At 43.8% G+C, this 14,913-nt stretch overlaps 1 protein-coding gene across 26 annotated transcripts in view; it reads right to left on the bottom strand.

Annotated features, from left to right (window-relative positions):
• The window catches only part of RBFOX2 (RNA binding fox-1 homolog 2), a 288,313-nt gene that overhangs the window by 7,827 nt on the left and 265,573 nt on the right, over positions 1 to 14,913 (bottom strand). For 15 of the 26 annotated variants that reach the window (XM_040490942.1, XM_040490943.1, XM_040490932.1 and 12 more), the window contains 5 exons: positions 14,127 to 14,180; positions 13,913 to 14,005; positions 12,665 to 12,809; positions 5,812 to 5,854; positions 1 to 68 (listed from right to left, as the gene is read on the bottom strand). In XM_040490942.1, the coding sequence (XP_040346876.1) occupies positions 1 to 68; positions 5,812 to 5,854; positions 12,665 to 12,809; positions 13,913 to 14,005; positions 14,127 to 14,180 (403 nt within the window). Of the gene's footprint in view, positions 69 to 3,638; positions 3,671 to 5,811; positions 5,855 to 8,816; positions 8,857 to 12,664; positions 12,810 to 13,912; positions 14,006 to 14,126; positions 14,181 to 14,913 lie in introns of all 26 variants that reach the window. The other 11 variants (XM_040490954.1, XM_040490936.1, XM_040490934.1 and 8 more) reach the window with 7 other exon arrangements.

Below are 14,913 nucleotides of genomic sequence, written 5' to 3'. Positions count from 1 at the left end.
GCGGCGGCAGCGGCTGTGGCCGCGGTCGCGGTAGCCGGCTGTGCATATCTGTAGGCTGCGTATCCGCCCTACAGGAGAGAAGAGAACTGACTTTACAGATACCTCTCCCCCGACGGCCGGACCAACACACACCCACCCACACGCAGACGTACACGCACAATGACACAGGGACAGACGCAAACACGGACACACACGTGGGAGGAGAAATGTTTCAAACTGCATCGGTCTGCATGTTATCCTTCCCCTGGCACAAAATTAAGCTCCACCCAACGCAGGGATCTGCTTTCCAATTTAGGACAATTACAAGAGTAAAACTACCTCAGTGGGACCCGTTCTCCGATGTAAGCAATGAACACATGATCTCAGACCGGTCTTACTTCATGGTCTTTGCTGTAACTTTCAACAGGGCAAATATTTGCAGGAAGGTGGGAGAACGCTATCTGACTGATGGGGAATGTAAATGTGTATGTGTTAAGTTCAGATTCTCAGGCTGATTTATTGCTAAGAGACTACAGGATGTAACAGAAAGGTCCTCCCTGGTGCTATGCTCCATCAGGACTAGGCTTTTTGTCGAGAGGCAACGTTTAATAGGAAAAACCAGTGTAGATCAGGGGTTGGAACCTTCGGGCTGTGAGCCGATGCAGCCTGCCACCTGTTTCTGAAAGCAGGCGTGACGGCACCGTACGGCCTCCGAAGCCGAAAACGTTTAGCCCTTGGCCCTTCGCAGAAAAAGTCTGCCGGTCCCGAGCTGCATTTAGCACTGGGGCAAGTCAGATTACGAGTGGCCGAGGGCCTTGCAGTGGGATTCGGCTAGATGAGCTGGGCCTCCCTCCATGGCCTGAGCATTTGCCTGCATTTATTTTCCTCTCCTAACAGATGCAGAGGCCCTTACTTAACACCCAGTCTCACTGCGTGCTCTGGGGTCCTTCTTCCAGTGGTTCCACTGTCCCCTCGGTCCTACAGGCTTCCAAACTCTTCCATCCGATTGTTACTTCCCTTCACTTTAGGGGAACAAACACCCCAAAGGTTTCCGCTGTCAGGGTGAACCACATGTACTCTCCCATGAAGTGTTTCAAAGAAAATCACAACAATAAGTGCTGTTTTAAAAAGCTGCCGGCAAGCCCTACTTTTTTTCCTCTTCTAGACTTCGTCTATTTCACCCACACCTAATTCAGGTGTAAATTCTTATGACTATTTCTCCCTCTCAGATATAACTATGTTCAACTGGTACACGCTATGACACCATCCCACGTGAACGCTCTGCATTCCGGAGGAACGTTTATACTCTTGACGTCATCAGCAGTAGCTTCCGGCGTACGTTCAAGGTATCCCTCTGACTGGATTACAGTAGTTACGTATTATTTCTCTTTGTTCTTCAAGTGAATCACTCAGGAAAGCAAACGTTTCTTTCTCCATTACAAATTCTTCCACGTATAAGTAAGAAGATTCTAATTAATATTACCAAACACTGGCAATGACATGGTAATGGATAGAAACAAGGCGGGAAGCACCCTCGGGGGCTACCTGAGATCAACACGTTCACTCTGAAATCCAGCCAGGTCTATGGGAACAGACTGATTTGGGCAAAACTGTATACATCCAGGCTGTAACATACACACCTGTGTATCTGTAACTAAAACTAGACCTATCTATACATACACACGCTATAAAGTGTCTCTTTTCCTGATTGTATCTATGGCTAGCTAGGTAGGTCCTTTTTTAAACTTCTAAAGAGCAGTAAAAGCATGTGTTAACCAAAGCAACAGGCCAATCATTATAGCTGAAATTTTAAGCTTTAAATGAACCTGAAAGGCTCAATTTTTCATTATAACTACAGATGGTTCCACTGGTTTAGAATTAAAGTTTGCTAGAGTGAGGTCAACACCAGGGCCGTCTTTGGGAAAACTTTGTAAGCAACGATAGCGTGGTAAACAGCCATTAGGTGGTCTGTGCCTTTAGTATTCCAAAAGACACCAAAATAATCTTTAAAAATTTAAAACACCAACGTAATCAAAGCAGTTAAAGCCCAATTTGTGTTCCCCTGAGTAAAACACTTAAAAACTGAAGTTCTATGCCGTAGGGCAGAGTATACATTCCCATTAAGGGATTCTGAGGCTCAGTACCGACCTGACTCTCTGAAAGTCTCTGTAAAGTTGAAAATACTGGGGATTCTATCAAATCATCACTTTGAGCGGTTAGCATGCTAATTCTGGAATTCTGGAAAAGGAGGTTCTGAATTTAGTTACTGATAGGACCACTCCCTCTCATGTTCCTCAACCTGCAAAAAGCCATCAGAACCTCAAGAGATCAGACTGGGGGAAAGGAGATTCCTTCCAAACCAGAAGGAAACGGGAGAGAATCTATGTGCAGTAGTTTCCTTCTATGCTAACTCAACTCGGACTTTGAAGTTTGAAATTTGATGAGGTTCTTTGCTATTTAAATTCGGGAAAACCGGAACAGGAATACAAGTGTTTTACTGATAAGAAAAAGCTTGAGGAGAATATCAGCATGAAGAAAACCTACGTGAATGTTTGTTTTTTTGTAAGTTGGTAATATTTCAACACGACGACTCTCCTGATTACTTTATAATGGTGCTACAGAGAGGCCCTTTAAAAGGGGGACTATGTTTAGGAGGGAAAGATACAAGCTAATTTGGTAATTCATCAGTGACTACCCCAAAATTAGAAAAGTTAAGTTGTATTATCGTGGATTTACTTCTCTTGGGTGTAGTCATACCCCAAAGCACTTCGGCTGCTGCCTTAAACAAAATACATCAAAAACTGTAAGACAGAGACACTTCGGATGTCTCTATCCCTGCTCCGATTTCGGAGTGCACAGGGCTTCCGGGCTGAGAAATCGTTTTCTCGGCTTTTGCTTCTACCGGCAAGTCTGAGGTCTTTTGCAGAACATGAGAACAAAGTGCAGTTTGAAACACCAAGGTTTTCATTACTGTTTCTTAAGTTTTTCAGAAAGAACAAGGGCGGGGAAGGGGGTAGGAGACAGGGTTCAGGCGTGGGGGGGGGGGAGAGGCGGGGAGGGATATGGCGCCACATTTATTAATCACATTAAAAACTGAGCATGCCAACATCTGGAGCTAAAACAACCAGCAAAATCACCACGTTCAGACTCGTATTGGCTAACTCTATCTATCCCAGCATTCTCTTGGGACAGCGGTTTGCCCTAGGCTCTACCACAAGCTCGGTGAAGTACACAGCCTCAGGTACTAGAGCGTGCAGCCACAACAACCGGCTATTACGGAAACAGTCAGTCACCACTGGAGTTAACATTCCAGACCCTAACGACGGGCCCTCCCCAGCCCAAAGAAATAGTCAAGGTCGCCCGCCCTAGCCCTGGCCCACACCACGATGTTAATAATTATAACAAGCAGTAACCCATCTGTTATGTCAGAGAAGGGAACAGAGACTCCACTGAGAGGTTTAGAGTGGGGATGCTAACATGTCTTCAGCTGACTGCACAAACAAACAAACAAAAAAAAAAAAAGAGGAGAAATAATTCATTTGGAGATATGAAGTCATGAAATAGCTGATGTGTATTGCTTTTAACCATGCACTGATGCAAAACTGAAGCAACCATTAATAAAAATTAAAAAGGACATATGTATTTACACACAATCAGACCTGTTGGATCTGAAGCAGTTTGCAGACTCTATCTGTGTGTGATTTGAAATAAAACAAAAAATGGGGATTAGCATGGCCACAGCACACCCTAATGTAGGAGGGCACACATGGACTGCTTTTTGGAACCCTGAGAGCTGGATACATTTGGCATGGGCTGAGCCTGATGCAAACATACACATGCCCCGTTAAAAGGCTCACTTTCTCACTCCTTTATGATTCGTTACGAAGGACTCCAGAATGTTCCCAATAAGGGTGGCCCGACGCTAGCTACATCGCTCCCCTATTCACCCTTCCTGACTCTGACCGCATGGTCCAGTCCTGACCCGCAGCACTCGCCGGCCCTCCGTCAGCACCCATCCACTCTGACCCAGAGTTCTTCTGCCATAGCGCCTGTGCTGAATGTTCTAGCTTTCCACATATCCGTAAGACATCCCTGCCTTCAACTTCCAGCTCTTTCCCAGGACAATGCGGTTACCTTGAAGATCCTTTTGATGTTCATGTCTCAGCTCTCCAGGGTTCACCATCACCTGCTAGGGATTCTCTACTCCACTCTGAATCAGCTTTAGCGTTTAATTAACTTTATAATGTTGCCACACTGACCACGGGACGCTCCTGCACAGTTCTGTTTTAACCAGAACAGAATGGAAGGGCTCTACAGATCCTGCCCTCCTGTATCTGCGTTGTCTATTAGGAGGATCTCATCCTGGCAGACATTCCCCTTCTCTTGATTTTAACCTAGCCGTGAATTTTGTTTTGGTTTTGTTTTAGATTTACATGAAAACAGGACTTTGGTGAGCATGTGATGTCAAGACACCTTCTTTCTACCTGGAAGACAGCGACATTATGTGACACTGAGGAGAAGAGTGTGTGTTTTAAGACCAGCAGACAAAATGAAAGCTTTGGTCCCTGCACGTGATGTACAGATTTACTGAGCCAGGGCGGTGGGGGTGGGTGGAGAGAAAGGCAGATGTGATGCTTAAAATCGCTACAGGGAGCAGAGACCTATCCCCACGAGCTTGGGTTGACTTTGGGTTGACCTGCTGTGCCTCTGGGGATCGCTTCATTTGTCCCTACACGATTCTAACTCCTCCCTTCCCTTGCCTCCTCCCGGTTCCAGCCGAGAAACACTGTCTAGATGGGTCCTGGGGGGTGGGGGGTAGGGGGGGTTACCCTTCTGTGGCAATAGGGCACCTCTGATTAAGTGTTAACACAGACATGAGTACTAAAAACTTACAATAATGATAATACTGTTGCTGTTTTTGACGGAGACCTGTATCTACTTTGGAAAGTAGATACGAAAAAGTTTTAAAGACACGTACTTAAATTTTATTTTATAATTACTCTAAAATTGGGGTTAAGGGAAGAAATGGTTATGATCAGCTTCTTAACTTCCACTTATCACTTCAATGGTAGACGAGAGATGATCTTTAACAAATCAAACCTCTCAAGCACGCCACCATTTCACATAGCCCAAGTTAGTTCATTTACCAAACCCGGCCGGGAGGCCACACACAGAGTGTGACAGGCGGCCTGGGGTTCTCTCTCCCCAGCATCCAGCTATCAGCAGACGTAACGGTGAATGATTATCCAAATGAACTCACTGACCTTGTTTTAAGGTGAAAGGAAAGAGGGCGAGGGGAATACGTGTTTCAGTTTTACGGCCCCAACAGGTCTAGATTTTTAGGCAACCTGGAGGTGAGGCGAACAGCACGGTCCAATTACGATTGTGGCCTCACCCCGGGGCCCAATCGGGGACTTAGGAGTCCTGCGTGGACAGACTCAACTTCCTCCCTTCTCTCGTTTCCTTCACAGTGGAAAATGTCCTCAACTGCTAAGATCTCCAAGTATAAAAGACCAGCTTAAACGCCATGGACAAATGCGATTGGCAAACTAAAAGAGGTGGCAGTGATGGGACAGCGCAGAGCACACGCCTGGCGTGGACGGAGGCGACGGGGCAGGAGCACTTAATTTTGGAGGCGGTGCCGTCACGTATGGGACTTGACTGTGCGCTGCTGAGGTATAGCAGGGCTTAGATCACACGCTCACAAGTCTCGGTTGTCCAAAAAAGCCTCTGTTCCCATCTCTAACGTGGAGCTGGAATGGTTAGTATAATTCAATTTTTTCACTGCAATCCACAATCTGATTGATTGGCAGGTCACACTGGCACTCCTACCTGAGGTATTTTAGCGCTAATGATTGGTTCCTGTAAGACTATTCTATAACAGAACACAGGAAGAGCAGTTCAAAAAACACAGCTGTGGAAGGAAAACAATCATACAAAAAAGCCCGCTGAGGGGCCCACCAGCCTTTTCTTTCCTTTGGATGCAAGCATGCTTTTCACAGGATAAGAATCAGGAGCAGTTTGGTCATCCCTTTAAAACGTGAATCAGGGTGAGCTATGCCTTTTGTACTGGTCAAGAAAAAGAGGGGCGGGGAGGACGCAGGATCCGTCTGCTAAGCTCAGGTCTTCTGGGGCGGGGCGGGGGGGGGGGGGGGGGGCTTTCTACAAACTGCAGCCACAGTTGCTAGATCGGTTCTGGAGAGGAACGTGGCACAAAAGAAACGGAAAGGAAGCCAATGGCTAGCAGGGGTTACGGACTAACAACAGAACAGGGGAAAGAGATTACAACAAAAATCTCTCTGAATGAATAGCCCAAATTAGTCTAACTTAAAGCCAGCGGCTTGCACTCTTCCCTCGTGATGTTTCTTCAAGCTCTGGGTCAGTGCACTTGTACTGGATTAACTCTCCTGTCTTCCTATTGCTAATGTGTATCTCTGAGGAAACAACTCAGCGTATAGGGAGAGATTTCCGCAGTGGGGGAGGGGGGGTGGAAATGTACAGAGAGAAACAGGAAAACTCTAGGTAAAACATGGGTGTGTGTGTGTGTGTGTCTGTTTTAGAAAAAGCATCCCTCGCTCCCTCACACATGGAAGAGGGAATCTAAAGTTTTCAAAGCTACAGTTGTATCAGACTTCACTCAACAGTTACCTCATAATGCATTCTTGTTTTTCATTAGTGGGGTCGGAAAGTATTTCAGCACTAGGGACCACCTTTTTTCCTCCAAGTGACTGCTTTAAGATAGGAGCTAAGAAATGACAGTAACATTGTGATTAATTCCTTTCATTAATAAGACACCACTGGCCGAACACGTATTTCAGCAAGGTCGCTGAATTACTCGTTTAGTTTCATAAGGTGATCCGGTTAGTAGATTAAAACAAAAATGTCAAGGGTATTTTTATTTTCTCAACAGAAGTACAGAAAAGTCATCTCTCTCTTAATAAAATCATATGTTGTGACCTAAAGATAGGAGAGAATTATAAACAAATATTTGGTTGGTTCACTCAAACAAGGGGGAAGTAGGCAATCTTACTAAGGTAGAAATAAGCCATACTTTAAAAATCCCCAAATAAAAAAGGTATCAGAGGAAAAAAAACAAAAAACAAAAACTGTGACTTAAGAAAATAACTCCAGTGCAAAAGCGTGCTCTAACAGACCAGATTTCAGGAAAGCAATTTAAATAACGTAAAGATGACTTTCATGAGAACATGGATTCTAATGTATATGGGAGAATGTACATGCGAAGAACGTATGTAAATATGTATTTTTAGAAAAGTGTCATCTGGTATAAAAGTAGGAATATTTCCCCAACCCTCAAGTTTCACTGTGAGCACAGGAAAAAAAGGTATCTTTCGTTACTTCTGGAAAACCAGCTGAGGAAAGACGTGGATTTTAATTAAAGCACTGATAAGGAAACATGGATTAGCTGAGTTTTGTGCTGGGTTATATAAATAACTGATGTAATCTGGGTAAGTCACCATCTCTTTAAGAAATAGATCTACGAAGTGAGAGGGTTGGACCAAATCGTGGCTAAGATTCCTTTAAGCATCTGTCAAACTAAGGCAAACTTTGAAGGTCTACTCTACATAGGACAGGTGCGTCCAGTTACCTCCTTACTTCCTGCACCACAGAGTCTCTAAGGACATTCTGAAAGTGCGCTGAAGTTTTCTGGTTGCCAGAGAGTCTCTGGCAGAAATCTGTGGCAAAAAGTTCGCTACAAAGGTACCCTTATTGACTTGGGGAGGTAAGGGTGGAGAAAGCACTTCCGGACAATTCTAACCTATGCCCAAGGAATAATTTCATCCTGACAAGTTTTTCTTAAGAAATTGTTTCTTAACGACCTGGGTGGTTAGACTAAGCTTGCATTCAGAAACAGATCATTTGGAGAGGTCCTAATAAAAAACCTCAGAACTCCAAACTTTTGACTCTTTGTCAGTTAGATCACCTTGTCCACATTTTACATAATATGTGACAGGCCAGTCGTGGAACTTTAGCTATAACAAGACAGTTTCAATAATGGATAATAATAACGATGATGTTAACATTGCTGGTACAATCAACAAGCCCTGGATGGTGGTAGAATGTCTGTAAGAAGAGTCTAGGTTGCCAATTATGCCACTCATTTCCCTCTAGATGGCTCTTAAGACAAGAGACCCAGTAGCTGTGGACCTTCTGACAGCGAAAGGCTGTGAGCACTGAGTGTTTGGGTGCCTCTCATTATCACCCACTTTCCACTGGCATCAGCTCCTTACCTCCCTCTCACAGGATAATGCTCTCTCAAAGTACGGAAAATAGGAAAACACACAATTCAGAAAGCTTACTGCCGTCTACATAAATCAAAGCTCCAATGATCTAAAGAGGGATGTGGAATGAGAAGAAAAGCAGAAAAGAGAGAGAGTTGGTTTAAGCTAATATAACTACCCTGTTATTTGTGTATGCACATGACGCGACGGTATTAAAAGACTTTAAACCTGCTGATCATCTCGCAAATAAATCCCAGAACATCTGTGGGTATAGGGAAGGGAAAAGAATATGTCCAGTAGACTGACTCTAGCAATGACCAGGAAACCCAAAGGCTTAGTTTTTGCACCCAGGGGCAAGCGCAGTGGCAGAGAAGCATGCTTGCATTCTTAAATATATAAATATATATATATATATATCCACAAGGAAAAAGAAAATAAGAATCAAATAAATTATATGTAAAAAAAAAAAAAAAACCAAAACAAAGAAAAAACAAAAACAAAAACAAAAAACCAAACCAAACCAAACCAAAGAAACAGAAAAAAAAAGGCTGGCTTGTCAGGGAATGGGGTCGAGAAGGCCCCGGTGTGTGTACTTACATAGAGGTCAGCACCGTAAAATCCGTCCTGGTAAACCACACTGCAGAAAATCCACACAAAAACAAAAACAAAAAAACAAAAGAACAGAAACACATTCCGGTTATTGAGGACGGCAGCATGCACATGCGCTCTACACAGGCAGGTGATGTATGAATACGTAACCGGGGCTGGGGGGCCGCAGCGAGTCAGCGAGAGGACCGTGCACGGGCACGCGCACGTCGTACAGCTCCAGGACATGCGAGGCGGGAAGGGAGCGCGCCACTCGAATGCACACCTGAACGCTTGGTAATTAAAGGAGGGTTAAAACGATGAAAGCATTCCCAGAGGGCCTGACAGAACTATCAGAACTCTGCTGGATTAGAAACGTCAACTTCTCATACCTGGAGTTGTTGTTGTTTTTTTTTTTAAAGCTTGCTCTAGGAGGAAATTTTCTTTAAAGAATTTCAAAATGTGTGTGTGTGTGTGTGTGTGTGTGTGTGTGTGTGTGTGTATGCGTGTGTGCGTGTGTGCGCGTGTGCGTGTGTTGGGGAGGGGGGGGGAGAGGTACGGGGAAAGGGGGTCTAACATAAGAAAACTGAACCGAAAGAATCCCATTAGGGCAGGACCTGTAGGCAGAGTATGTCCCAAAATTAGGTTTAGCGTTTTGTTTTGTTTCCTAGAAGTATGTACGTTTTTCCTGATATCCATACATCACCTGCTTTTTACCCTGCACATTAGACATGCAGTAAGATTTGGCTGATCACACGAGCATGCAAAGTATTATTATTCAGCATTTTAAGAACCAATGCAACACCTCAGAAAAACAAGTCAATCAATTCTGACCAAAGTAAACAGAGAAATGTAATTAAAAAAAAAACACAACCAAAAATACCCACAATGCATTGCTTTCACAAGCAGAGATAATGAGCTAAAGGTTAAGGTGATTGGTCCAAGGTCTGAGAATTGAAAAGGTGCAGTGGGGATCCCAGATAGTAACAATATAATCCAGAGTGGGAAGGAGTAACTGCAAGATTTTAGGGGCTCTTTTTTGACCGTTAAGAATATTCATGGAACTCTGAAAAATTAACTGATAAGTGACGTTTTGGGCATGACCAAGGATCATCCTGTTTTATTTAAAAGGATAAAATGGAGAACAGTAGCTGATTAGGAATTAGAAGGGTTTATTTTCCTGTTCAGAAAAATGAATTTTTATCAAACAAAATACATGAATTTGCGGGGTTTTTTTTGTTTTCTGTTTTTAAAGTCCTGGGCAACACTAAAACTATGATAATCGTAGATTTCAAACCTTTTGAGGTATTTTTGTGCATATAGACTTTCCCCAAAACATTACTTTGGGACCAAAAGACATGGAACAGAAGTAGAGACAAAAGATAAGACTTTCTTCTTCGCATGTGTTAAATCAAGATTTGGATACTCTAAATGAGAAGATCTGTTTATTCAACTAAGCAAGCTGGAAATTTTCAGCACTACCTTCTCTGTTGTAATAAACTAGTAAGTGAGGTCTTTAAATCATATTTTTAACTTGAATGTGAAATAATTTTTTTTTTTTTTTTTTGCAGGTGGCTGGAAAGTTTCTGAATTCTACTTATTACAATGACATTTTGTTGGGTTTACAGGACAGTACGGTCACACTTTGCAATGCCCCAAATGTGCTGTGCATTTGTATTACAAAACAGGCAAATTAAATTCCTCTGTGACGCTCACTTAGCTAAGCCCTATCCGGTTTCATCGTCTCCAACTGCAGTTAAAGTTAGATATTAGAAAGTAATCTGCCTCTCAACTGCATTTTATTAGAAAAGACATTTGCTCGTAACGAGAAGGCTGACAGAATGGAAAGCACTGAGGCCAAGTGGTGATTAATTAACTTTCAACTATTTCAGTAGGGGATCCAGGCAAAGATTACAAACATCTCTTCGATACAGAACAGTGGTGGCATTAAAAGCAGGAATACAGTTTACCCTAAGTTACGTCACTCACTGGGAATATTTACCTAAATTCTAGAAGAATTCTAATATTCCCTGTATCAAATGCCATAAGGAGGCTAGAACACAATGATTAAGGATGAAAATTAGTTTACTAAGCTGAAAAGCAATTTTAGGCCATTCCCCATAAAATACTGGACTTATTCCTTGCCATCTTCCATGTAAACCGGTGGTTTAGTTAATAAAAAAGAAAACATGGGAAATCAGTGTTCAATGTAATGCACAGAGATTGGTATGATTAGACATAAAGATAAAAATATCTTTGAGTGAACGTAATCCTGACACAGAGTAGGGAGCGAATGGGTCCTCAGGTTTGGCCAATATAGTGAAATGAGCTACAGTGACTAAAACAAATCCAACCGTTCCATAAAGTAAACTCGGGAATGTTACAAAATAAAGAAGTCCCATGTTTCTGGCAAGTGGCAGCTCTTTGCAAACGTGACAGTAAACTCTCCTGGACTGAAATGGAAGACGCTTCGTGAACAATTTTCCTGGTGTGTAGAACTTCCAAAACGTCTGTTTTTATGTCTGACTTGAGTATCTCTCGATGAAATAATACTGCATCTTTATTCACTTCTTTAAAGAGATGTCAGAGGTTGAAGGTCAAAGCTCAAGTTGAGAGAAGAAAGAATAAAATTAAAAGCAAGTGATGGCAGAGGATGGAGATGATGGGATGCATGGGATTTAAGCATCTATAAGCTGCAAACAAAAGTTTATTTCTAAAGCACTTCCCTTCCAGCGCCTCTTGGAGCCTGTCCATTCCAACATGCACACGTGTCTAATAAAAATGCCTGAATTCTGTGCAATGGAGGACCGCTAATGGCACGTCCATTCGGTCTATGAACGAATGCTGAGTTCGTAGACCTCCAAGCCAATTCTGTTGCCAGAAAAGGACCTACAGAGAAGGCTCTTTCCCTTTGTGTTTTAACTAAGGAGCAATGAACAGGCCCCCCTGCCGCTAGGTTCACTCCTCGGAGAGAATATGGAAAAAACCTGTCAGAGGCAGAGAAAAGATGGAGAACACAAAGGTCACATCTTTGAAGAGAGGAAAGTCCTCGGGACAACTAACTTCTAGAAGTCAACTCCGTATAAAAATACACATTTGCGGCTGGCACCGAGAAACACGTGGAGACAAAACCTGTCACCTTCACTCCTTCTCCCCCATTCAGTAGCAAAGGATTTATTTGTTGCTATGGAATCATTCCACTGCATGAGGCACCCTCCATACAAAAATCAAAGGGTGAAGGATGCTCTGCTATATCAGCTGTTTTACCATCATTCAGAAGCCAACTGTAGTTTAATTCTTCCTACTTCTCCCTTTCTCCCTGGATTCAATTGGACTTGGTTCATCTTTGAATTAACCTCTTTTAATCCGTCTCCTACAAAGAAAGCAAATCCATTGTGGGTAACTAGTTCTGCTGTTCACCACCCGGGCAGTGAAACCAAAAGGGAGGGCGACGTGGCAGCCTCGGCCCCAACACAGGGTGGTGACAAGGGGGTGAACACAGCAGACGCGGTCTTGTACTACAATCTGGAGCTCCTATTTCGGTTCTCTGCAGGAGTGTTAATCCACATTCGTGCGATGCTGAGTGAACTGCATGCCAACACACTGCTAGTAAACACAAGACAGTTCTGGCTGCTGTCTTAAGCCGTGAGGGCTTAAGGTGGCCGAAATGAAGATTTATATAATGAATCGGCATTTGGTCACATTCTGACGATGGTATATTTTGGTTCTTGCCATCTAATCCAGTAATTTGCAAATATTCAGAGAATCTCTACAATGTGGCACGGCAACGTCCCAGAAGGTGTGAGAGGGCCATGGTATTCTTTTCTGTCCAGCTGCTTATTTTAGAATCTAATGCTTACCCTGGATAGGCGGGAATGGCTGTTGGAGGTACCGCTCGGACTGCCCCATAGACCGTCCGCCCTCTGCCCCTCAGATGGGCTCCTCTGAAGGCGGCCGCCGTGGTGGCTGCAGTCGGGTAAGGGAAGCCAGGAACTAAAGGGAGACCCAAAATATGACAGGAATGTCAACTTGCATTCAACAGCAAGGCTACAATCACAACCGGCTTTGAACCGATTCCAGCAAAGGTTCAAAGATATGTACCACATCTTTCCTGAGAAAGAAATGGAGAGACCCGACACGCAAAGGCTGATGATGCCATGCTCTCTCTGTTCGTCACCGATCTTGAGTGAGCGCACTCTGCTCCTTCCCAGCCCTGGCATTACAGTGCAAGCTGGTGAGAAACAGGTCGAGAAGGTCCGAGAACCAGTGCCGGAATAAGAGACTTTTCACTTGGGGGGGGGGGGGCGGGGGGCGGGCGGCGGCAGTTGAAATCGACTGATATAAACTCTTTAACCGGCCCATTGCTAATCTTGTTTCCACACGTTATTATGTGCATAGAGTAATTCTTCTTCGTAAGAATATTCTTTTGTGTGTGTACGCGGTGCCAACCTCCAAGGCACACAGTAATCTTTAGACATTTCATTAGTCCACTTTATTCTTTTATCCAAAACGTTTTAATCCAGAAATGTCAGGGGAGAGGGAAACTACTTGTATCCTTCAGGGAGGCAGACAGTTTCTAAAAACCTATTTTAAATGTGCTATCCTCTGGAAAGCACATACCGACATTTATTCCACATTCACTGAGCTCTTTTTAATTTTACCTTTCGCTGGAGGAAAATGGCTCAGGTCTGGAGGACTTCAGAGGTTTCAACGGAACTGAGAATAATCATGAATACTGGAGGTGCTTCTGAGCGATGTTCTACCGAGGGCCCAAAACTGACTGGCAGAGAACACGTATAACCCATTCTGTCAACACCCACGTCTTGTTTTCTTTACTGCCGAGAGCAGACTAAACTGTTGCTCACATGGCCTTACCCCCTCTGCCTTTTCCAAGTGTTTATGCTCCACGGTGCTCTTAATATCTGGTCAGAGAGATTCTAACACAGGTGGAGCAAGGCCAGGGCACTGTAATAGCACCGAACTCTCTCGAGAACACCTCCTTTTCAGTTATGTGCTCTACCTGGGGTGGGGGTGGGGGGAAGACTAGCACACATCACTCTTTACTCGCAACAGTCAAACTCCACGCCAGGCCAACATAGGCTACTTACTGATTAAAGGAATGTAAGTGTTAATACTCCCTCTTCCTGATAGGGGCACTGCTGCATCATTGCCTAAGGACACGTCTGCTTGAAAGCTGGAGGCTGTTTGCGTTAAAAAAAAAAATTAAGAAATGCAAAAAGATTACAAAGGAAGAGCAACGTGAAAAGCAACACATGTTTTTGCAGTTAAACAGCACGAATGGAAAAATCAACATGGTACTACCTGCATATAACTCAGGGCCATATACAGCTCCCACCACGGGGCTTAATTTCCAACCTGAAACGGAAGAGAGGACAGTGAGCACTTCAGACCGTGTAAGGAGCACGGTGAAAAGGACCGACTGTGCGTGTGCAAGCTGGCTTCAGATATCCTTGCATTTACTTTTACCCGTTGGAGAGTGCCAGCTGGGGGGTTATGTGAGAAGGTCAGGACACTTCCATACCAGGGTATTTTTTTGGTAAAGTTTATTTATTTATTTTGAGAGAGACAGCACGAACGGGGAGAGGGGCAGAAAGAGGGAGAGTGAGAATCCCAATCCCAGGGCTTGAACTCACGAAACCACGAGATCATGACCTGAGCCGAAAAGCGAGAGTCAGACGCCTGACCGACTGAGCCACCCAGGAGCCCCCACACCTGAGTTTGTTTGTTTATTTTTTAATGTTTATTTACTTTTAAGAGAGCGAGACAGCGTGTGAGTGGGGAAGGGGTACTGTGATGGCACTCTCTTATATGCCATCTTAACACAGTCTACTACTCTAGTTACTTTATAATTCAAATTTGAATTCACATTTGAGCTGATCTTCAACTCCGTGTTCAAGTATACCACACTGATGGAAACCTGGGTAAAGCTGAAATTCCCTTTCTTTGGGATTTACTACTGGGATTTTGTTGTAGTTAACCTCAGCCAGTCAACAAGAAGAGACATACGGTGATAAAATTCAAGGTACATCCCCAACTTCATGCATGTCTTGGGATGTCCGTTTGTAATAAACACACTTAAGTTAATCAG

Source organism: Herpailurus yagouaroundi, unplaced genomic scaffold (genome assembly GCF_014898765.1).
Source record: "Herpailurus yagouaroundi ecotype Mexico unplaced genomic scaffold, PumYag 182, whole genome shotgun sequence".
Taxonomy (NCBI): Eukaryota; Metazoa; Chordata; class Mammalia; order Carnivora; family Felidae; genus Herpailurus; species Herpailurus yagouaroundi.
The sequence above is the reverse complement of the archived record's forward strand: the minus strand, read 5'-3'. Positions and strand labels throughout refer to the sequence as shown.